At 35.7% G+C, this 26,258-nt stretch overlaps 1 protein-coding gene across 1 annotated transcript in view; it reads left to right on the top strand.

Annotated features, from left to right (window-relative positions):
• LOC150110121 (uncharacterized) overlaps nt 1-26,258 on the top strand; it is a 443,476-nt gene that overhangs the window by 369,064 nt on the left and 48,154 nt on the right. The window contains 1 exon segment of the mRNA XM_090397974.1: nt 23,394-24,350. Within this exon segment, the coding sequence (XP_090254100.1) occupies nt 23,394-24,350 (957 nt within the window).

The following is a 26,258-nucleotide window of genomic DNA, read 5'->3' as shown; positions in this document are numbered from 1 at the left end:
ATTACATATAGCATATTTGTAAATTATATATGTATAAAATGCATACACAGATGTGCGCACCCCCCCCCCCACACACACACAATATGACACAGAATGTACTTTACCAAAGTGGATATAATCTATTTTTGGGTGGTATATTGTCTGAAGACATGAAATATATGTAAAACACACAGTAACTTATTACAGAAATCTCCTTCACTATATGTGATGGAAAGTAAAGTGTAAATGAAGGGAACACATGCTCTGTTCCTCTCAAGATAAAGCACTGTCACCTCAAACTTCTCTGTATGAGCAAGAAATGCTGCTCAACAATGAAATCTTGAGTCATCTACTGATGACTGCCATGCACAGTGCTACTAAATTTTGGCATACATTTTTCTAGACTGTGAAACATAGCATAGAATGTAAAAGGAAACTTGCACCACACTAAACAACTGAGTCTTTAATATATGCACAAAGGACTAAGGCTGGAATTAACTCCAGCTTTGGCCAGCAGGTGTACCATGATGTCACATATATAGTGACTCAACAGCAGAAAACACACATGTGTTTTATAGTGTAATTCAGAATTTTGACCATTGTTTTCATAGAAAATTTAATGTGGAATTGCCAGTGATCCTATGTGGACCACAAGTGATTTCAGTTTCGCTCAATAATTTATATACATGAAATAATGTAAAATTACTTCGTGTACAAATATTAGTTTTATCATCATCATCATCAAATTCCTGCCATGTACCCTCAAGGGGTGTACAGGATATGACAGTACTACATGAAAAAATTACATCATTACTAACTTCCTATCTACAATTTTCCTCCAAATCAGTCTGTTACTTGTCAAGACTCCAACATTATCAGATCTTATATTTCTATCGTCTAAGGCACTTTGTACAGTATCAATCCACCTATATCTTGGTCTTCCTCTGGGTCGTTTTCCTGCCAACCTGGCAGAGAACACTTGTTTTGCTAATCTTTCCTCTCCCATTCTATTTAAGTGACCATACCATCTGAGATTAGCTCTGCTAACGCATTCCTGGATGCTGACAATGTCAAGTTCTTTCCTAATATCCTCATTTTTAATATGATATTGCCATTGATGCCATCTGTTCACGCCTCTAATCTTTCTCAGGACTCTCATATCTGCGGTCTCTAGTCTTTGGTCAAGTGTTTTACTTCTGACCCAGCTCTCAGATCCATAAGTTAAAATTGGTTTGAACACTGTCTTGTATACAGCTAATTTAGTGTTCCGACTAATTTCTTTCTTATTCCATATGAATTTATTCAATTGACTTCCCACGATACCAGCTTTGCTGATTCTGTTGTCTATTTCTATATTTAGTTTACCATCTTCAGTAAAAATTGTGCCTAAGTAGCTGAAATGTTTTACTTGTTCCACAGGTTCTCCATTCACAACACAGTTGACATTTTCAATGATTCTGCCTATTTTCATTGTCTTTGTCTTTTTATGGCTGACCTTCATACCATATCTATTACAACAGCTATTCAATTTAGTCAGAGAATCTTGCAGACTTGTAGCGGATTTATTTAGAAGTATAACATCATCTGCATAAAGCAAAGAGCTGACATTAACATCTCCAATTTTGATATCAGGTTTAATACCACATTCCTTCATAATGTGATCCATATGGATAATGTACATCCTTGTCTCACACCAGATTTAACATTAAACCATCTTCCTGTACTTCCTTCAATTCTAACTGCTGACTTACAACTCAAATAAAGACTAAGTATTACTTGATATTATGCCCCATTGACACCATATAACTGTAGCGTATTGAATAGCTTCTCTCTTGGCACCTTGTCATATGCCTTTTCCAAATCGACAAAACTTAAATACAGATCTTTGTTATATTCCCATGCTTTCTCGACTATTTGTCGTAAAGTGAAGGTCTGATCCTGACAGCCTCTATTTGGCCTGAATCCAGCTTGTTCTTCACCAAGCTTTTCTTCCACAATTCTTCTCAACCGTTTCTCAAGTATACTTGCATAGATCTTGCCAGGAACACTCAGTAGGGAAATACCTCTGTAATTCTCACATTCAGTTTTATTTCCCTTTTTATATATGGGTACTATGAGAGCTCTACTCCAATCATCGGGAATTCGTCCCTCTGCCCAGGCTTTCTGAACTATGCAGTGCAGCCACTGTAAGACTCTTATACCACCATACTTCAGCATTTCTGGTCGAATATCATCTACTCCTGCTGCCTTTCCACATTTCAAGCCTTTGATGGCTTTTTCTACTTCAAGTATGGATATGTATTCCTGACTGCATGCCTGGTCAGTGTTTTTTATCACTGTGCTGTCATCACTGCTTGTTTCATTTAGCAGTTTTTCAAAGTAATTACTCCATACTTCAAGGATATCCTTTTCTCCTGTTTTCATTTCACCTTTATCATCTCTAATTCCTTTTACAGCACTCTTTCCTCCATTCCTAAGCTTCTTCAACAACCTCCAGAATATTTTGCCACCTTCTTGATATTTATTTTCTATATTCTTGCCAAAGTCCTCCCATGACTTTTGTTTAGCTAGTTTTACACACTGTTTAGCTTTCTTACATTTGTCTCTGTATTCTGTAAGAGTAAAAGCTGACTTATTTACCAGAACTTTTGATATGCTTTCTTCTTTTCCTTCACTGCCTCTTTAACTTCCTGTGTCCACCAGGGAGTTCTGATTTTTTTATCCTTGCACACAACCTCACCACATGCCTCTCTGGCAGAATTTTGCAATTCCTCTTAATTGTGGTGCACTGTACTTAAAAAGTTCAGTTGTGTGCTTAGCCATGTCAGTCATTGAATGTGCCTTCCTTCATGTCTCTGATGAAATTAGTCATGGATTCCATGAATGAGTAGTACCCCAAGGTAAAATTAAAAAAGAAAAAATTTAATTCAAATTATGAAACATTTAAATTAACATTTTCAAAAAATGAACATGAAAGAGGTATTTCTATGACAAATTCTGAAGAAACATCTTCAGAATTTGTCATAGATAATAAATACAACTTAATTTTGGGATACTTATTACCAAGACGTTCCATTTCCCCCCTCCCCCTTTAATTACTACTTACATTTGTAGTATAATTTAGATACTGTTAATTATAATCATTTTTAGATATGTGCATCTTCAAGGGATCTGTCAGATATTTTGATATCTCAGTATAACTAATATTTCATTAGTTTCTATCATTCTTAGTATTATTCAGTAATATTTAATAAAAAAAAGGAAATAAAACTGTGTTCTGAAATATAGTATTTCAGAACACAGTTAATGTTTTTATTTTTTGGGATATTGAAGGATCTGGATTTGTTTCCCTAATATAAACTGTGATGAAATCCATCTAGTGATTTTTGGTTTAGTTTTTCCATTTATAGTAGATCCAGTTAATTTGAAACCCAATGGACCAAATTACAGAATTTAATTATTTGAACATTATGATAGATTACTTATGTCCACCTTTTTCCCTTCATACAGCAGTGGTTGGGGTTTCCTTTCAGAAACTCAGGTTTTTCATTCACCTCATCTTTGAAGAGAGGAGGACAAACCAGTCAAAAAAACACATACATTTTTAGTTTAATAGACATTATACACTAGCATCATAGCAATTCTTCTTAGTAAATATTCTTCATCACCATTCCCATAAAGGTGAGTGAAAATCCTAAAACCAGTGTTTATTAAAAATTGCATATATGCAATTCCACAGTCCCTTTTCAAGCTTATGTTTGTTAAAGACCTTTTATCAAGTTTATATATTTTATAAGGCTGACTGCTGGCAGTTCAGACAGTATCTAGCTGGTAATTCTACATTACAAGCTCTATGAAACTATCCAAACAGGGGTTACAAATCTGAAGTCACTGTACAACATAATGTGTGCTTTTTGCTGTTGAGTCAGTATTGTATGTGACAACACGGTGCATCTGATAGCTAAAGCTGGAGTCAATTAAAAAAATACTATTTCGCTGACAGTATAACTGCAATGTATTAATGGTATTTTTGTATTCACAATAAGAATACAGAGCTACAAAAACTTATGTACAGATCATTCTGCTTCTGTAAAAATCCAAATCGCATAGAGGTCAAGCACAAATTAAATATAACTCACACCTACTTGCACATAGTTACATTTAGATCTGATTATGTATAAATATCACATTTTTCAATCTCTTTCTCCTCTCTCACCAAAAGCATGATGCTTTTGGTAAGAGAGGAGAAGAACATTTTTGCCATAACTCAAGTAAACAAAAAGAACATAGCAATCACAAGCTTCTTAAAAATATTACTGTTTTCTGATGTCTGATAAAGAGTTAATCACTGCAAACAGTGACCACACATACTACATTTACTTTGTTTTCATTGAAAGCAGTAGTTAAATGCAGTACAGTAACGAGGGTATGAAGTGCCTGTGGCAAGTTGCACCCCACAACCCATAAATGACAAAAATTTTGAAAAATTTAAATGTAACAAGTTAAATTTTACTAAATGCGATATGTTAAATACTTACTATTAATCCCATCGAAATGAGTTGCAGTGTGTTGCAGAATTTGTGTGTCTAAAGTGGCCAAAATTTAAAAATACTATTTAAAATAGCAGACTTTTATATCTATTTATTTATTTTTATTTTTTATATTTTGCACCCCAACCCTAGTTGGGCCTGTGGCAGGCGCCTCTTTTGCCACGCCCTCATTACGGCACTGGTTGAATGTTACCTTGAATTTCACAGAAAATTAAAGATATGAAGATCACTAAAATTCTCTAAGTAATTCTAGATAAATGAACATCCTCTCCTTTCTCTTTTCACTGACATTCAGTGAATTATAAGCTAGCTATCAAATGCTTCTAAAAATATGTGATATGGCAAGATAAATAGTGCTATAATGAAGGAACCAATGGGATAATTCACTAAGTCCAAATTACACTTTTTTTTTGTCTTTTTAAATTGCTTTCCAATAACCTTTTAAAAGATACTTATGTTTCAAAAGACATATTTCGGTGATTTCACCACATTTTTTATTATTCAGTTATACAACATACTGAAATAATAGTTCCCGACAAGTTTCGTAAATCGTAGGATTTACATCTTCTGGGGTAAATAGTATAACTTAAAGTTTAAACAAGAGAAATTAATAAATACAAATCATAACCATCTGGCTATTCATAAACTCAAATAACGGAATGCAGATAGAAAACATTGACGTTGGATAATACTGGATGATGTCACGTGTTCTTGTTCTCATTCATACAGTCTGAGCTCAGATTGAGGTAGATTTTTTTATTAGAGCTGACCACACTTGATGGAGAATTAAACCTTGATTTTTATTGCATTGGGTTGGGTTTTTCAGCATATTAGCAGCAGCTTTAAATTTTCTTATGTAGCAGTTGTTTTCTATGTATGATATCATCGTTTTTTGCCAGAGTGCATCGTGTCCAGTGGAAGTGGTATGGAAAGCAAGACCCATTTTTGTTCTCTTTTGTATTGTACGTCTTTTTGGTGTTCAGCCATGCATATTTCTCCAGATCTTCCTGTCTGTCCTACGTAGCAAATCCGACAAGAGCAACAGATTTTGTAGACTCATGGTTTTTTAAGAGGATGATGAGGTGGTTTTGGTGGATGTAGGAATCTTGAGATTTTTTCCATAGGAAGGAAGGCTACTTTTACGTTGTGTTTGTTCATTAATTTAGCTAGCTTGTCTGTAATATTTTTGATATAAGGAAGCAAGATTGCATTTTTGTAATCCTGTTTTATTGTGTTGTTAGTTGGAGACATTTTAAGGATTCTCTTGATGGTTTTTGTTTCATACCCATTCTGTTGGAGGAATTAATTACTTAACACAAATCCTCCAACAGAATGGGTAGGACAGACAGGAATATCTGGAGGAATATGCATAGCTGAACACCAAAAAGACATACAATAAAAAGAGAACAAAAAAACAGGTCTTGCTTTCCATACCTTCCACTGGACACGATATACTCTGGCAAAAAATGACGATGTCATACATAGAAAACAACTACTACATAAGAAAATTTAAAGAAGCTGCTAATATGCTGAAAAACCCAATCCAATGCAATAAAAATCAAGGTTTAATTCTCCATCAAGTGTGGTCAACTCTAATAAAAATCTACCTCAATCTGAGCTAGGACTGTATGAACGAGAACAAGAACACGTGACATCGTCCAGTATTGTTCAACGTCAATGACGTTTTCTATCTGCATTCTGTTATTTGAGTTTATGAATAGCCAGACGGTTATGATTTGTATTTATTAATTTCTCTTGTTTAAACTTTAAGTTATACTATTTGCCCCTGAAGATGTAAATCCTACGATTTACGAAACTTGTCGGGAACTATTATTTCAGTATGTTGTATAACTGAATAATAAAAAAATGTGGTGTAATCACCGAAATGTCTTTTGAACCAATTAGCAATAGAAGTCTATGCCTGCAAATACTTATGGGTTTCAAATGGGAGGATCTTTTGTTGATGGGTAAAATAAAATTTTCTTTAAACCCAGTTTCCTTCTTTCAAAAGTATACTCTAACTCATTTTCCTTAATATTAACTAAATCATTCTTTCTTTAATAAAGACATTCCAAATTTTTAAATGGAGATATTTAAGTGTTCTCTTTTTCATGCTTGCTGAGGAGGAAATGCTCAACTGCTTGGAACGTGCTCCAAAGGCCTTATGACAACCCCCCCCCCCTCCTTTTTAATATTAGCATTCAAGAGAGCTGTTAAAATATGAGGGGTGGTCTGAAAGTTTTCGGGCTAACAAGGAAAAACAAATTTATAATTTCAAAATAATTTTAATTTTCAACATAATCTCTCTTAAGACTAATACATTTATTCCAGTGAAGCTCCAGTGCCATTATTTCATCCTTGCAGATCTCAGTAAGATCTGCAAAATACCCTCTTCTACACCTGCAGTCTCTTCTTGATTCGAAGAAAAATGCTGACCAGCAAGGAATAGTTTTAGTTTTGGGAAGAGCCAAATCTGAGGAATAGGGTGGATGTTCCAACAATTCATAGTGCAGATCCCTTAATTTTCCCATTACCAAAACACCTTTGTGGGCAGGTGCATTGTCCTGATGAAAGATGATTTTTTTCTTCTGCAAATCAGGTCTTTTTTGATTTTTTTCATCTAGTCTCGTTGAAAGAATGGAATAATATTCTCCAGTTATTGTTTTACCCTTTTCAAGATAATTAATAAATAAAAATGCCGATGCCATGCCCTTTCCTGCTAATGGAACCAACTTTGTCTTCTTTGGCTTCTGTCCACTGTTTTGACTGCTGTTTGGATTCTGTGTAATGGTGAATCCAAGTTTCATCCATAGTAATAAATTGATATACAAAATCAGTTTTATTCTTGTTAAAACGCTCCAATCTCTGTTTAGAGATTTTCGTGCGAGTGTATTTTTGATCTGCTGTGAGCAAGCATGGCAATCATCTTGCGCAAAGCTTTTTTATATGCAATTCTTCATGCAAAATATATCCTACATATTCTTTTGAAATGCCTATAGTCTCAGCAATTTCATGCACTTTGACTCGCCAGTCATCCAATACAATATCGTGCACTTGATCAATGATTTCTGGTGGTTTACACTTTTTGGACGTCCTTCACGTGGATCATCTTCAAGGTTGGTACAGCTATGTTTAAACTCAGCAATCCATTTCTTAATTATCGAAAGCAAAGGAGAAGTGTGTCCATAAACTTTTATGAACTTCGAATGAATTTCTTTTGGTGTTAAACCTTCTTTTACAAAGAATTTTATAACCGCACAATAATCAATAATCAATTTTATCCATTTCAAGAGAACAACACTTTTGCTTCACACACTGTATAAAACAAACTACTTGATAGAATGACTTGCAATTTCACATGGATGCTTATGATAGATGTACCAACTTAGGAAAAAAAAATCTTGTCGATAGTGTTACCATCTATGGTCGAGGCCGAGAACTTTTCAGACCACTTGTAGTAAAGTGGAAGTTTGTACTGGTTTGGATCAATGTTGGCATTTTCATTATATCTTCCAGAAGTGACTTCATATACAGTAGTCCCTCCTTAACTGCTAGGGATACGTTCCATGACCCTTAGTGAGTACTCAAAATCGCGGATAGTACCGAACCCTATATATATATACAGGGTGTCCCAAAATTCACGCAATAAGTAATTTTGATAGAAAACACAGTTTTTAATTAAAAATTGTAATTTCTTATTGATTCATAAAGTATACAGTATAGGGTTATGCATGGAATAGCATATCAGGTAAACGGCCTCCACGGCTTTGTTGGCACATACGCACGCTTTTGTCGAAATTTTCCATGACTGTTTTGCATAAATGTGGCTGAATTTCGTTGATACGGCGCTCAATTTCCTCCTTCAAGGCGTGGGTGGTCGTGGGCTTGTTGGCATAAACCTTAGACTTCAAAAAACCCCAAAGAAAAAAGTCCAACGCTGTTAAGTCACATGATCTGGGCGGCCAATTCTGATCACCAAAACGGGAAATTACACGACCAGGATATGACTCATGCAGTAATTGAATTGTTTCTCGGGCTGTATGGCATGTGGCACTGTCTTGTTGAAGCCACATGTCGTCCACATCCATATCTTGCAATTTAGGCACAAAAAACTGGATTATCATGTCGCGATAGTGAGCACCATTAACTATTATTGCCTTACCAGCTGCATTTTCGAAGAAGAATGGACCGATGATGCCTCCAGCCCCAAAATCCACACCAAACAGTGACACGTTGTGGATGCATTTGTTTCTCAACAATCACTCGTGGATTTTCTGAACCCCAAATGCGACAATTTTGTCGATTAACGAAGCCATCAAGATGAAAATGAGCCTCATCGCTGAAGCTGATTTAGTTCGAAAAATAAGCATCCACTTGTTGTTGTTCCATAATCCATTCAACGAACTCTCTTCGCTGTGTGTGGTCAGTAGGCTTCAGTTCTTGAGTCAATTGAACTTTGTAAGCATAAAGATGCAAATCTTTTGTGAGAATACGCTGTAGAGAACTTCTCGAAATGCCCAATTCAAGACCACGGTGCCGAATTGATGTTCCTAGACTCTCAGTAACACTCTCACGAACTGCTTCGATGTTTTCTGTTGAAGGATGGCCAGAGTGTATAAGATCACTAATTGATCCAGTTTCCTTGAATTTTTTAATTAATCTTTCCACAGTTGATGAAGTTAAATCACTATTCTGACCATATTTTGTACGAAAATTGCAAACTGTAGCTGCCAAACCTTCATTATTTTTAAAATATTGCTCAACAATGAAAATGCGTTGTTCTTTCATGTAGCGCTCCATTTTTAATAACCCTGAACTGTCAGCTGTCACGCTGTCTTTTTTTTCTCGTTGGCAACACTTTACCACACAAATGGCGCTAAATTTAAATCTTGCGTGAATTTTGGGACACCCTGTATACACACACACACTATGATTTTTCCTATACATGCATGCCTATGATAAAGTTTAATTTATAAATTAGGCACAGTAAGAGATTGACAACAATAACTAATAATAAAATAGAACAATTATAACAGTATACTGTAATAAAAGTTATGTGAATGGAATCTGAACATATGATTTTTTTTTTCTTTCCTTATAAAGTTGAGAACTTTTCACTTAAAGGAAGTACTTTATGGCTTCTCTTTGGTATATCCGAATTGCTAGCATGATGGAAAAAGACTTTTGTACATGTTATTTAATTATTTTTATATTATTCTGTATACTGGTGTGTAACCCTTTATGACCTTTGCTTCTGTGAAACCATTGACACAAATAAGTCTTATTGTATACTTTCCTTCTCTCCGTGTGAGATACCTATTTATGGTGGAGGGAACCTCCCAGTGACGATACTGTCCATTTCTATTCTTGTACTATGCTTTTGTTTCCATTTTTTGCTCTGCTTCTCATAAATTTTTTTTACCATCCTATCTTCCAGATCCATTTCTTTACCATTCAGGCTTCTTATGTTTATAGTACCGATCTTGAGCTCTGGTGATGTTGAGTTGGGGTGGGTTTTAGGATTTGTTCTAGTAGCTGACTTTTCGCTGTTTGCCCTTTTTCCCAGGCGAAAATAACGGGGAGGGGAGGGCTTGCTTAATCGGGCGACGCCCCAGCTGGTATGAAATTCTGTCATGTACCATCATTTTTTATTTTGGTTTAAGCCAATAAGAATACAATTTGGTCGGCTAAATCCAAAATTGCCAGCCCATCCTTGTTCATTCAGTATTCAGGTAGATACCTAACAGGGTGCACCACGAGAAGGTGGGGATTGGACATTACATTAAAAGCCCTGGTCGGCTCTCCACTAAAGGCGATGTCGAGGTCTTCTCTCAGTTATACAGCTTTGACCCTTAAGCCTCTTTGCATCCTGTACATCACTTGAGGGTGTGTGTGTGTGTGTGTGTGTGTGTGTGTGTGTGTGTATCAGGAATTTCATGATGATCATCTTTCAGACCACCATTGAGATCCAATGCCTTAACTGCTGCATTTGCTGTGCAGTGTGTCCTGTGGACATTCAAAAATGGAGATCCTGGTAGTCTTACACTACCTTGGCTTCTGTTTCAGCAAGACTGGTAGTCCCAGATTGTCTGCCCAGGATCAGTGGGCTAGTGGACTTGCCTGCAAGGATCACTGGTGTTGCAGTAAGTCTCCTTCCCCTATGGTCCGTGGACAGGTCCTAAGGCTTACTGTGGTGCTAGTATAGCATTCTGAATGGAGTCATTGCTTGCCAGAGAGAGAGAGAGAGTGGGCATCCATGTGTGACTCCGTAGTGGGTGGGAAGCTCTAGCTGAGCTAACATTCTCTCGAAAAGAAATAATTTTTCATCCTGTTGTTTATCAGTGGCCTTCAGCAAACCTCAACCATGCTCAGAAACTGCTGGAACATTTGCAGTACCAAAGATTGAAAATTGGTATTGGCTTTATTCATGTTATTGGTCATTTTACATCATTATAATGTCATGGTATTAATTTGTAATAATAAAAATATGCAGTTACTTTTTGTTGCATAATCATCATAGTTGTGGCTTCATCATGTTTTAAGATGGTGCGTGAACATAAATAATGATGTGGCCAAAGGATATTAACATGATATTTGACCTCTGTCTTCAAAAAAAAGAAAGAAAAAAGAAGAATCAATAATAATAAACAAAATAATATGGGGGAGAGGTATTTTTTGATGAGTTAGTCAAAATTCAATGTGATAAGCAAAAGCCATATATGAATGAAGATATATTGCACAATAATTACTAAAACATGATACTCTAACAGAACATATTACTAGAAATAAAGTGGCTCTTTGCATGTTACATGCAGATATAAAAGTATAGCAGAAATTCTTGAATGTTTCTTCCTTGGTAATTGTTTACTGACATCTACTTTTGTGTATGACACAGAACATTTGAAAAACAACTCATAATAAAGTATACTTGAGCAAGATGAAAATGCATACAAAGTCTTCAGAACATATCGATATGTAAGTTATAGAACAACTTAATATTCTTAATAGAATAAATAAGTTGTAGAATTTTCTGCCAAGTTTTATAAAGTCCTTTTATGAAATACTTATATATTCCATTGAACTCAGAAAGAAACTGCAGGTCAAGCAAGGCTATATATGTCACACTATTCCTACTTATGTAATCACAATATTTTTCTGAATGAACCATAATGCTTTGTTTATGGTAAGTTCCTGCTTGGAACAGTGCTAACTTATCTTTTGAAGAACATAAGAACACCTGCATATTAGGCAAAAGGTGACCAGCAAACTTTTAAAATGCAAATGCCTGCATTTTAAAAGATCTCCTGATGTACCTTAGACTTGAGGAATTAGAAACATTATGAGCATTTTTTATCTATCAGATGCTGAAAACTATTAGAAAGAAATGCAGATTTGATCAAGTAGTTTTTGTTGTAATGGTTTTTCTCTGAAGAAATGTTTTAATGGTATCCAGTTGTTTTACTTCGATGATGGTGAGACCAAAATATGCAAAGGGAGAATTTTAGATCTGTCAAGGTTGTCTCAAAATGAGAAAAATGGGAAATATGACAGCATTAGAAAGTTGTTTAGTGTGTGTGTATATTGTAAGTTTGCTTTCAGTATTCCATTCAATAATCAGCTTGTTATTACATTTCTGTAACTTGATCATAATGGAATGTTGGGAAATAACTATTTTATGAGTAAATAAATTGATTTATTCATCAGTGTAATTTAACCTTCATATTTAGGATATCAGGAGCATATATATATATATATATATATAATACATGCATAAGACCAGCACCACTAACACAGAGTAATGATTAGCTACTGTTCAAATTTTCACTCATCATTACAAAGCCTGATACTTGGCAATAAATGAATAAATAAATCTGAGCAAACTTATATAGTGAACATAGTTTAGCTCTTTCAACAACTGTGTAATTAAGAATTTATTCAGTTGTTTTTTTTTTTTAATGTGAATCCCACCCTTGAAAGGTTATATACATTTCATTCCTCTCCTGCATTCAGTACTGTGGATAGGCCAAGTTTAGATATCTAGCTCTCCTAAATGAGTGGCTAAATATTGTACTTTTTTTTCTCCTTTAAGTCTCTAATAAATAGGTTAATCCTATTTGCATAATCTGCTATGGCTGTCAGAGGATGTAAGTTTAGGATGATTTGCCTGTTTTGCAGGATGAAAATTTCCTAGGATTTCCAGGAAGAAAAAATTCTGTCATTTCCATGTGTGCCCATCTAATTCACCTTCAGTTGTAGAATCCTTTTGTGAAAATTCCTTGCATCCTAGACAGGATTTGAATGCAGGTCTTTCCAGCCATGGGACATTGTCAATATCATCTGAGCTAGAGATGCTAACTTGGAGAATCTCCTTCTTATTGTGCTATCTTCTATCGAAGGTCAGCGACCATCTTGGCGAACAAACTGCGCTCTTGTGCTAATCTGAGCAGTTGTGCACTGCTCTTTCCTGTCCACATCTTGATGTTGTCAAACCATGATATTCTTTTTCTTCCTCTAGTTCCTTTGCCACCAATTCTTCCTATCAAAATAGTTTGTAGAAGTTGGTATTTGCTGTTTCTCATGATGTGGCCAAGATATGATGCTTTTCGTTTCTTGATTATTTGTACAAGATGTTTAGCTTTGCCAATGGATTTTAAGACATCTTCATTGGTAATTTTTTCTGTCCATGATATCTTTAGCATTCTTCTGTATAGCCACATCTCAAAGGCTTAGATTTTCTTGATGGTTGTCGCCTTCAATGTCCATGTTTCAACTCCATAGAGCAGAATAGACCATACGTAGCATTTCAGCATTCGGCATCTGACTTCCATGTTTAGGTCTTTATTGCAGAATAATGTTCTCATTTTCATGAAGGACTGCCGTGCAACTTCAATCCTTGTCTTTATATCTATTTCTGGATCCCACCGTTCATTAAGCCAGCAACCAAGATATTTATATCTTGACTCTTGATCAATATTTTCCCCATTGAGTGTCAGTTTCATTGATGAGGCTGGATGTTTGCTGATGATCATGTATTTTTGTCTTGTTGATGTTTATATTTATTCCCATTCTTTGGCTTTCTATGTATACTCTGTCAATGAGTTTTTGGAGATCCATAATATTATCTTCAATTAGCACGGTGTCATCTGCATATCGAAGGTTGTTAACAATCTTTCCATTTATTGTGATTCCCTCTGAACATTCTTCCAATGCTTTTTTAAAGATTACCTCTGCATATATGTTGAACAGGAGTGGTGAGAGCACACATCCTTGTCTCACTCCTCTTTTGATGTTAATATCACTGGTGGTAATGTTGTCTAATTGAACGGTAGCTGACTGATTCCAATACAGATTTGTTATTAGTCTTATGTCTTGTTCGTCTAGCCTTATTTGTTGAAGGACTTCTATTAAGTTAGTGTGTCTGACTTTGTCGAATGCTTTTTCAAAATCTATGAAACACATAAAGACAGATTTCTGTTTTTCTATGCATTTTTGTATCAATATTTGGGTACAGAAAAGGGCCTCTCTAGTACCAAAACCATTCCGAAAGCCGAATTGTGTTTCACTTAGAGTTTCTTCACATTTTCTATAAATACGATTCTGAATTACTTTCAAAAATATTTTTAATGTTTGGCTCATTAGACTAAGTCGGAAGTCACCACAGGAATTCGCTTTGGGTTTCTTTGGGACAGTGATAAATGTAGATTTGAGCCAATCTGATGGAAATTCATCACTTTCATATATTTTATTAAATAGTTTTTCAAGAAGCTTGATGTTATCTGGTTCTATTAATTTTAAAACTTCTGTTTGCACACCATCTGGTCCACTGGCTTTTCCTGTTTTACTTGTTCATATAGCATTCTCTATTTCGCTTTTCATGATTGCTGGTCCTTGAATGTTATCTTTTATATTTATAGGCTTCTGTCTAGTATCATTGAAAAGTTCTGTTACATATTTTACCCAAATCTGTGCTTTATTCTCTTCTTCTAGAACTATTTTTTCATTTTCGTCTCTTAGAGACACTATTTGCTTTTTCCCCAGTTTTCCAGAAATTTCGTTGATTTTCTTATACAGATTGAAATTATCATGTTTCTTCTGAAGCAGTTCAATTTCAGTACATAAATTTTTCATCCAATTTTCCTTGGCTTCTTTTATTTTTTTCTTGATGATGTTATGTGTTTCTGTATACCTGACAAGGTCTTTGTTTTTGTACATTCTTCTTGTATCAATAAGAGAAAGAATCTCATCTGTCATCCATTCCTGTTGTTTTATATTATTCACATAACCTACTTCTTCAATACTTGTTGTTACGATGGCATTCTTTAAGCTATTCCAAAGAGATTCCACACTTTTATTTTCTTCTATGTTAATCTGTTGTAATCGCAGGTTAAGCTGTGTCTTGGCACTTTTATTTATGTTTGGGTCTTTCAGTTTTTCTACATCAATTTTCTTTTTCTTCTTTTGTGATTTTTTAGCTGATTTTAATCTAAGACGTACTTCTGCAACTATGGGATTGTGGTCTGATGAGATATCTGCTCCAGGATAAGTCTTTGCACTCTTTATACTACTGTGGAATCTTTTATTTATCAGTATATAATCAATTTGATTTCTGACAATGTTATGTTGGTTATCTTGAGGTGATTTCCAAGTGTACAGTCTTCTGGGTGGAAGTTTAAACCAGGTATTTGCTATTGTTAGATCTTCCTGACAGAACTGGACTAGACAGTCTCCTCTGTCGTTTCTGGTGCCTAAGCCATGTTTGCCAACAATTTCTCCATCACCCCCTCTTCCCACTTTTGCATTGAAGTCACCCATCACTATGTTTATATCATGTTTCTTTGTTAGGTTTTTAATCTCTTTTAGGTGTTCATAAAACTCTTCAACATCTTCTTCACTTTTGTCAGCTGTGGGTGCATAAGCTTGGATGATATTTATGTTAATGGGATTTCCCTTAAGTTGTAACAGCATTATCCTTTCAGAAAATGGAATCCAATTTATTACTGATTATTGATTTCTTCATCTACTATTACAGCTACGCCATGTCAATGTTTGTTCTCATCATTCCCAGAGTAATACATTGTCGTATTATCTTGTTGACACTTTCCAGATCCTGGCCATCTTGTCTCGCAAATTCTCAAAATCCGGATGCCCAGCCTCTTCATTTCTCTTGTGGCATTTCTTAATTTGCTAGCTTCATACAGAGTTCTGACATTCCAAGTTGCAATTTTAAAAGTGGACACCATTTTGAGCCCGGAGATTCTTCGCACCCCTGTCCCATTTAAGGGACGCCGGGAACTTGGGGCCAATTGTAAGGGTTTGCTCACCATGGTGGTTGTTCTGGAGATAAGGTAGAGCAGTAGTTTCTCCGTTTGCTTTCTGCTCTGCAGTATTACAGACGTACACAATATAATCATATTGCCATCTGCAAATCTCTGATCACAAGCTTTTCTGTCATCATTTGGCTTCAACCTTGTGTCAGTACTGACAATGCTGCTTCCCACTTGGAGAATAATTGACTGAAATAAAGATGTTAAGGTCCTCTTATTAGCATGAAAGGCTTATAGACAACAGGAATACAATAGAACTCCACACCCATTCTGTCATTTCAAGAATGAGTGAAACGTTGGTATTTGGGTCAATATTTTTTTGCCTCCCCCCATAAAAGTTGAAACAACCTAGTTATATTTTTTTAAATAATTGAAAGTTAATGATATTGCCACTTTTGATGGACTTTGGTTTCCTAATGTAAAACTGAAATAATAATTATTGTGGTGTTTTGAGTAAGTTATTATTACACAAATGTTATATTAACTGAACTGTTATCTATTTATTCTACAGAAATAGCTGAAATTTTCACTTCTTAATACCTAATGTAAACATTTTTGATGTCAGGTACCATCAGGCTTTATTATTACTATTACTATTATTACGGGCAACTCCAGGGAATCATTAGACTCATCGAGGGAGGCCCCAAATCATATTCATCACAACTATTCGACATTCATTCAGTATCTATCATACCTTGCCTTAAACTCATTCACTGTCACAGCATCCACCACAGACTCAGGGAGCGCATTCCACTCATTCACTACTCTAAAAGTAAAGAACCCAGCTCTAACACCTTTACTAACCACACTTTTGCCCAGTTTCCATGGATGTCCCCTAGTCCTCCCACATCCAGCCCTGTTCTCAAAAATATCTTCTGAATTAATTTTATAGAAACCTTTCAGTAATTTGAATGTCTCAATTATATCTCCCCTCCTCCACCTATCAACCAATTTTTGCAACCCACAAATCCTCAACCTGTTCTCATACGGTTCATTCCACGACCTGCTATCATCTTGGTCACTCGCCTCTGGATCCTCTCCACCTCCTCCCCATCAAGAAGAAACCTAGGTGAACAAATCTGAGCACAGTAGTCGAGATGGGGTCTTATCAAGGCTCGATACAGAGGAACAATAACCTGCTTGTCTCTGCTTGTCAACATATTCTTCAGCAACCAAGTGATTTGATGAGCTGATTTGGCCACTTTTGCAATGTGTCCCCTAAATTTCAATTCCTTATCCACCAACACTCCTAAATCTCGTGCCTCATCAATTTCCTGGAGCACAGTTCCACCAATGCAGTAAACTGCCACCAATCTTTTCACCCCAAAATGCATAACCTTACATTTTGCCACATTAAATTGACATCCATTCTCCTTAGCCCAGACCTCCAATCTATCCAAATCATCCTGCAAAATTTTGATGTCATCTGCATTCACTATTGCCCTACCCAACTTCGCATCATCTGCAAACAAATGAACTGTTCCTCTCAGATCCTTTCCTATATCATTTATGAACAAATTAAACAGCAGTGGTCCAAGAACAGATCCTTGTGGCACACCACTAGTCACAGGCCGTCTTGTGGACCACTCTCTGATATCTCTCCGTCAACCACCCTCTTATCCATCTCACCAACCCTATGTCCATTCCCATATGCTGCAATTTACTGATTAGAATTCCATGTGGTATCCTGTCAAAGGCCTTAGCAAGGTCCAGTAGAATCACTGTAAACCCATTACCCTTATCCAGTTCAGCCGTCACTGTGTAATAATATGTGAGCAAGTTACTGAGGCATGACCTACCCTTCACAAAACCATGCTGTCCCCGATACAGTATCCCATTTTCTTCTAGCCAATCTTGTATTTTCCTCTTGACTATTTTCTCTAAGACCTTGATAATGATTCCTGTTATGCTGATTGGCTGGTGATTTTCAACAGCAGCCTTGGAACCACCTTTGTGCAGTGGAACTATTTTCCCCTCTTTCCACCCCCTTGGGACTGACCCAGTCCTGAGGCTCAAATTAAACAAAATGGTCAAGGGCACTGACAATTCTTTGGCCGCTTCACGTACGACACGAGGTGGTATACCATCCAATCCCACAGATGTATTGACATTGAGGTTCTGTAATAGACTAGTTACCTCTACTTCATTCATCACAATTCCAGTATAAGCTGTTGGTTCTTCCATTCCTGCAAAGTCACCACCAGGATGATATACTCTTGCAAAGTGCTCACTCAGTTATTCCACTATATCAACTGATTTGGTTACCTCCCTACCCTCAGCATTTTTTAAGATCATTCTACCATGAGCATTTTTCCTTTTACTTGCAACATATTGAAAAAACTGTTTGGGATTCTCTTTAGCCTGCGTGGCCAATTTCCTTTCGTAATCTGCTTTTGCTTTTCTTACCACCCTTGTTACCATCCTGGCCTTAGCTTTATACTGTTCCTGCGCCTGATGGTCACCCTTCTCCTTAAATTCCCTCCACAATTGTTTCTATTTTTGCAGCTCAAGCTTAATAGTGTTATTCATCCATTTAACCCCTACTTGATTTATTATTCGGACTCTTGGTATACAGTCAACCATTGTCTCCTGCAAACAGTTCTTAACCACCTCCCATGCACTATCAACATCCAGCCCTTGTAGTTTTACATGCCATGGCATTGAGCCAAGCACACACCTAAGCTTGTCATACTTACCAGCCCTGTAATTCCACATGTACCCTGTCTTAATTGTAAATTCAACTCCTTTAGCCACCTCCCAAATCATGACCTTATGGTCACTCTCACCAATTGGTGGCAACATGGTCATGTTCGTTACAGCCACATTCTCAGTTGTCCAGCACTCTCTTCCACCTGGTATTTTCCAATACATGTTGCCGTAGATAGTTGTCCCTTAATAACCGCATAAAATCCAATTCCTTCCTCCCATGTGCCCTCTCCTCTTTCCAGTCAATGTTACCATAATTGAAATCACCCATAATAATTACCCTCCTTCCACTCATTTCTTCTATTTGCTTATGCATATTATCCCCACCATCCACTCCATCACCCAGTCTATAGCAGCACCCAATTGTATATTTTGTTCTGCTAGATTCTATCTCACACCAAACAGCCTCAAATGTGCTTTTTTCCCCATCCTGCAGTTCAACTTCTATACTCCTTGGCTGAAGTTCATCAGCTATCATCAATAACACTCCTCCCCCCCCCCCCCTTTTTATTCACCCTGTCACTCCTGAACACGCTATACCCATCGCATTCAATCCCACTAGCTTTATCATCTTCTGTCAGCCATGTTTCACTAATACCGACAACCTGTTTGCCTGGAAGTGCCAACCATGGCCAAAAACTCTTCCTTCTTGTTCCTAATACTCCTGGCATTAGTGTACATGAATCGCAGAAGCCCAATTGTCCCATCCCTACTTTGATGCCTTATACTAACTATCCCATTCTGATTTGTTGTCCGTCGTACTCGCTCGGGCATAATATACTCATTCATACACTTAACTGCCCCCCTAAAGTCTTCATATCTATTCCCCCCCCCTCTTAATAAATCTAGTTTCCCTGAGTCTGTACATCCACTTCCACATCATTCATCAACACTCTTTCAAGTCTCCGTACACCAACTCCATTCAAGTGTTACCCATCCATTTTATACAAGTCCTTTCGCCCATCGAACTCATTCCACACATCCACAAATTCCACACCACTCTCCATGCATAACCCACGCATAAAGTCATTGGCAATTATGGCCCTCCTTCTAAACACTTCGCTGTCATACTGTGGTAAGATGCTCACCATCCTAACTCTCTCACTCTTCTCTTTTGCTACCTCAAACAACTCCCTCACATCCTCTATCATTTCCATTTTGTCCTCTTTCAAATCATTCGTTCCTGCCACGATTATCATCTCTTTCACCCTCTGTTTTTGCAGTCGAATAGATTCGCTGACGTCCTTTATGTTCGCACCCGGCTGGTACGACTTCGTTAAACTCTCAATTATTACGCCTCTTAATAGCAAATCCCCATACAGCACTCGCTTCTTCATTTTATTGATGTTTACGAACATTATTTGCCGTCACAGACTTCCGCCGGTTATTTGTCGGTACGTTCAACACACATTTTTCCATACGCTCCAGTTGTCTTTTAGCTCTGTGTATCGCACCATTCAAACGGGCAATTTCGCTACTCGCATTTATCTCACCGTTTTCATTATCGATCAAATCATCCATTCTTTCTGTGTTTCTACCTTCATTTACACTTTCAGCGATGCTCTCACACCTATCTGGCACTACCACGCAATTCTCTAGCACACTGCCATTTTCTACATTCTGACTATCATTAACGATATCACTCTCGACACACGAAACACGCTTGAAGTCCACATTCTCTTTACACTTTCTACACATTAACTCCACTATCACTTTCTAACCAGACTCCCACCGCTCTTCGCAAGGCATGCATCTCACAGACAGCACATTGCATAAATTCGTTTACATCAAAACTCTTAAACAGACATGGCGACCTGCCATGTCCGTTTAAGAGTTTTAAACGACCTGCCATGGCCGCCATTTTTTTCTTTATCGGTGCCATGTGTACGCTATCTTTTCTTAAAAATAATAATTAAAATAACAGAAAACACGCAAAAATTGCACAGACACACTAAGAAACAAAAAGCAAACAATACTACTTAAAATTCTAGTAAAGTATCTAATGTTAACACAAAATACTACTAATCTTTTCAGGAGCTCTCGACAAGCCGACGATCTAATCAGTGCGACACCAAGCAATTTGAATAGTATAATCTGTGGTTTATAGTGTCTTCACAAAACATGTCCCTGTGAATGACCTAAATATATGAGTTGAAATTGAGGAATACATCAGTTTATCTCATCATAAAACAGTTATCTCCTAAGTTTCCATTACAAATACTGCCCACTGTGTTTAATGCTAAACAAATGAGTATTTAGAATAACCTCTCTGATTGTAACTTCTATACTTGTTCAAATGCAATCCATTTCTGCATACATTTCCTCTTTTGCATCAAATACAGTAGATTCTAGTTAATCGAGACACATCAGGACTAGAACATTTTGGCCTAATTATGTGAAGTTTCATGTTAATAGTTAAAAAGATATAAAAAGACAAACTAACATTTCACTGAGCAGCAAATCATTTAATCAGATTAATTACAATAGCAAAATATGTATATATATTTTTCTTGTCAATATCAACAGAGACCTGTTGTCCTTGCATGCAATCCTATTAAAATGAAATACACAACACATTAGAAAATATTTGATATTTAAACATTTAATTTATATAACATGTAATTTATATAATAAATATGTGCACACTCACTTTTCAGCTTTTATCTATTGTATCATGCAATGTTCTTTTGATTGACCACGAGTGCATCAAATCAGCACAAATATCTATTGCAGACAGTGAACTAATTTCATTGCCTTCCTGCATAAAGTAGTAATGTTATAACTGATCAATACATTTCCTGGCATCCTGTGTAGTCAGTCATTCAAATTCAGATATATTGTCTTCATCACTTTCTTTGCCTTCTAATTCCTCATCTTGATGTTTTGATAGAACAATTTCATCCCCGCAATCTTCTCACCAACTATTGGCAGCAAACTGTAACGCCTGAAGAAGGTTAACTTTTGAACTTACTTCCTTGGCTATCAAAGATGTTAGTATATTTTCTCCATTCTCTTCTATAATGTAGTTCACCAACTTTGTGTGTTACATCTTCAAATTTTTTTATGATTTTATGCACTAAGGATGTAGTGTTGGTAGGCAAGGGATTATGTGATAAGGCTATTAGATGATAGGCAATTTTTGTGCTACTGTGAAATTATTACATGGCATCTTGGTAAAGGTCCAAAATTTTATAAACTTAAACACAAAATTATCAAAAAACAGAGCATTGAAAAATCCGTACACTTTTCTGATTAGGAGTTGGCCCAGCTTGAAAGATGACACCAGCACATTGGCACTCCTTGTGCCAATAAGCCTTAAACCAATCATTTTCAGGCAATTGCCTCAGAGGGATAATCTTGAGTGCTGCATCTCCTGTTTCCAAATAAGTGAAGAAAACTGGAAATTTTCTTGATTCGGTTTGGTTCTGTAAGATTTGCACAAAACAAATTGCTGTCCCAACTAACCAAATTCTACTGTACCCATGAACTTCAAACATCTCTTTCCCACACATTCTAACTACCACATCATTCATAAACTGCACTCTTTTCCTCAAAGCTCTGAAATCTTAGTGACACATTCAAACTCTGATCTCTTTTGCTGCACAGTTTATGCCACCTCTACGATCATTTGTATCAACCACTACTTTTATTCACATCTGCAACATACTCCATAACCAGGGTCTCTCATTCATATCTCTCAGGCAAACATTTCTTGTACACATGCCTATCTTGCACATTCCAGATCTTTAAATAACCATATAAAATTTTTGTTGCTACTTTACATTTATACTCATACTCTCATTCTCATTAAGATGAGGATTGACAAGAGTGATTTAATGTAGGTGAGGTGCCCCAACATAACTATTCCACAACTTAGAATAATCTTCTGTCTACTTTTATAATAAGTAAACAGAAGATTATTCTGCATGTGTAGTAGTTATTTGTTAAAGTTCTAAGATCTTAACCCTTATCAAAGTACAAAAGAGTATAACTCCTTGAGTTTTTTTGTTTTCAGTTTCTTTTTTTGTCTAATAGAATTAATTAACCAATTCTTGAATGGGCTAGCATGTCATCTAGCCTCTGAAGCAGTACTATCTGACTATGTTCAGTTCAGTGTATCCTCACTTAACTGATTAGCAAATCGATTTGCCAATGTGACCAGATAATTGTAATTACTGTGCGTATATCATACAGACCCTCCACTGATGCAGATCTACTGACATTGCTAACTGGTAATTTGATGTAATGTGGGGATGCTATGTATGTATTTATGTACAACATGTCACACATGCATCTTTTAATTTATTGCACGTGACTGACTATTTTGCCTTTAATTTATTTATCAATATGATTTGTATGAAAAGTTGCATTATCTGGACATACCTTTTATACATCTCTTTTCTTTTTTCCACAATGTATCTGTTTCAGTGATAAGTCACTATATATATATATATATATATTTTTTTTTTTTTTGTTCTGTTTCATTCCCAAATAACGGCAGATTCTATGACATAGAATTCTTTCTGAAAGGTTATTCTTTAAATCTATCATATACCATGATTATATATTGTATAAGTGGAATGTTATTATTTTGCCTTTATATATGCATTTGTGTGCACATTCACATATAAGAATTTCTGCAATACTTTTAGATAAGTTTTAAAATAGCTATTATTCACCACATGGAATCATTTATTTATTTGTTGTCCTGACTTCTTTCTGTTCACTTACTCTAGGAAACACCAGCAGAAGGCAGGAAAAAAAAATTTTTTTTTTCATAATTATTTTTGTTTTGCAGCAATATTTACTTTGCTTCCCATTCATTTGTTATTAGGGTTCTGTAAACAGAAGAGCTGCTCACTCTGGTGAAATACAGGTAGTACCACTTCCTAATGAAGATGAAATTTCTGCTTCATTGAATACACATTTAATCCATAAAAAAGAAATTGAAAGCAAAAAGTTTTCAGAACTGAGCATATATACAACATGTAAAGTGAGCAAAACTGAAAATATTTGCACTGATAATATAATCTGTTCCCCCAAAAAATTAAACTCACCTACAAGTCATTCTGTGAATTCTAGTATGGAATATCTAACATCTGATTCCTCTGGTTCAGAAAACTCAACTATAAATTTGGGTGAGCATGCCACTTTCCCATGCAGTAGCATTATGCGAGGCTCTAAAAATGTTTCATTATCAGGTAACATTACACCTTCTCTAGAAGCTGCTGTGGCTCGAATATTACGTGGTGTATATCCTAATTTGGCTTCGCAGTTTAACTCTTCATTATCTCCCCAGAGCAGTATTCACAATAACAGTTTTACAAAAGTTCCTTCTCCAGATATTTCTGCTAATTTAGACGTGGATAATGATGTCGAATCTTCACTTAAACATAAATATGATGTAAATCATCAGTTACAGAAATTACTTATCCGTGTTAAAGATGTGAGCACACAGACTGAAAAAGTAATTGTTAGAAATGTGGGAATTAATACTCCTCGTCCTGCACTACGAAAACCTGTATTAAATAATCTTCATAAGACTAAGAGTGAAACCTCATTATCCACAAATTCTACAAAATGCAACCTTTCATTAGATGGTACTACCTGTTCTTCTCCACATCTGCTTAGTCCCAGCAACTCTGTAGTAAGAGAAGGCTTGACAACCAGGAAGTGTGTGTCAGAAGTTTCGAGACTGGTAAAAAGTCCCAGCATGAGTGATGTCAGTCATTTATCCTGGAATAAAAGCATGATTGAATATGGGCGGAGTGTGTCTCTTGGGCAATTTTTGGTAAGAACCCTATATAGTAAATGCAGCATTTCTCACTCTTTGAGCATTTAGAATGGTGTCTGGAATTCTGGATTCTGTATTCTTGCTTATGCTTTGCCTTTCTAATGCTTTGCTTTGCATTGCAAAGATGGTCCCCCCATCTTTAAGTAGCTTGCATCTTTTTTTTATATCTTCTTATTTCTCAGTACATGTAAATATTACTAATTTTTCCACTAACTGATTAACAACTAATGTAATGAAGCAGAAATAATGGTTCTTTATATTTTGATTATGATGTATAATTTTGCATGATTAATATTCATTTTATTGTTTATTGAAACATTTCTTTTCAGTTCAATTTTTTTTTTTTTTTCAAATATTAAAATTAAATTCATTTTATATTAATACTTGACTGTAATTACAGCTTATACATTTTGTTTAATAATGTAACTATATAGCCTGCAGAAACATGCTTTGTAAAGTATCTCTTATAAAATTTTTCATAACGTGAAAGTTAAAGTATGCATAAAATAATAAGAAATTAAAAGCCTAACAGACACACTCCAGTCATCATCATCAGCAATTCACACATATCTAACACTAACTACTATAGCAAGGATAAATCTTGTAGTAGGATTCAGTATTGCTTTATATTTTCTACAGTTTCTGCTATTTTGCTGAATATATGCTATAAATGGACACATTTACTCTGAACTTTATTACTCAGCATTAAAAATTAAGTAAAAAAAACTTCATATTGAAGCACTACTCAGTATAACTAAATAAATATTTTCTATGTACTTCTCATTTCTGTAGCAACTTTTAGATTTTGCTGATAATGGAAATAGTACACACATACACACATCTCTTTTCAAAATGTCAGCTTCTAGTGAAAATATACAACACCAAACTCCTGACATGTATCTTCATATCAGGAGTTTGGTGTGTAACTCGCCTTATTATCAACCATCCCCCCCCCCCTCCAAATCTGATATTTTCAGTTCTCCAATATAATCACATTTAATATTTTAGTCTCTTAAAGCACTACTAACTGCATCAGTCAACCTAAATCTTGGTTTCCTGGCAGCAAATACCTGTTGATTTAATTAGATTCTGCCAGTGATACCATCTGTTCACTCTCCTAATTTTTTTTCAAACTATCTTTAGTTTTTATTTCAGTGGTTTTATTTCTATCCCTTTTCTCACCATAAATTAAAATTAGTTTACACACTATCTTGTATACTGTATGTGTATTTGAAGAAACTTAAATGACTAAAAGTCAAGGGTAACAAAGAAAAACTATTTATTATTCAAACATACGACTTAGTGTCATCTTCTTATAAAACCTCATCGGGTGCACAGTATGAAAAGAAAAAATACGGAATGTACATTACAAGAGAATACCAGCTATAAATTAAGTTACAAACAGATTGCTGACATTTGAAGGCATTCTGGATACCACAAGTATTGTTGAGCACATTCAGATGGATATGATCTCGCATACATCAAAGTTGGATTGCTGAGGAGTAACAATCAGAGAGGTTATAGTTTAGGTTAGTATTAATGTGGACCAGATTGAGAATAATTTCTGTCATCACTGTATGAGTAATAATCTTCATCATCAGAGTTAACAAAATTAAGAACATGATTAGATAGAGCAGTGATTCTAGTTCTGCCTTACATGATGTCTCTCACATGCTCCTCTATAAATACTTCAGTGGATTTTTACATCTGACCAAAATACAGCACATTGTAGTTACACCAAAGATGGTAAATGCTTGGATATTTTAAGCTGCCATGTTTTGCTTTACCAAGTAAGGAATGAAGTGTGTGTATATGTATATGTATATATATATATATTCTTCAAAACATTCGCCACAAAATCTCTTTCCCTCTCCCTTTCCATAAAATATATTTAAACATAATTTT

This window comes from Typopeltis vanoorti, chromosome 1, assembly GCF_054136105.1.
Source record: "Typopeltis vanoorti isolate ZY-2024b chromosome 1, IOZ_Tvanoo_1.0, whole genome shotgun sequence".
Taxonomy (NCBI): Eukaryota; Metazoa; Arthropoda; class Arachnida; order Uropygi; family Thelyphonidae; genus Typopeltis; species Typopeltis vanoorti.
Note: the sequence above shows the minus strand (reverse complement) of the source record. Positions and strands in the feature narration are given on the sequence as shown.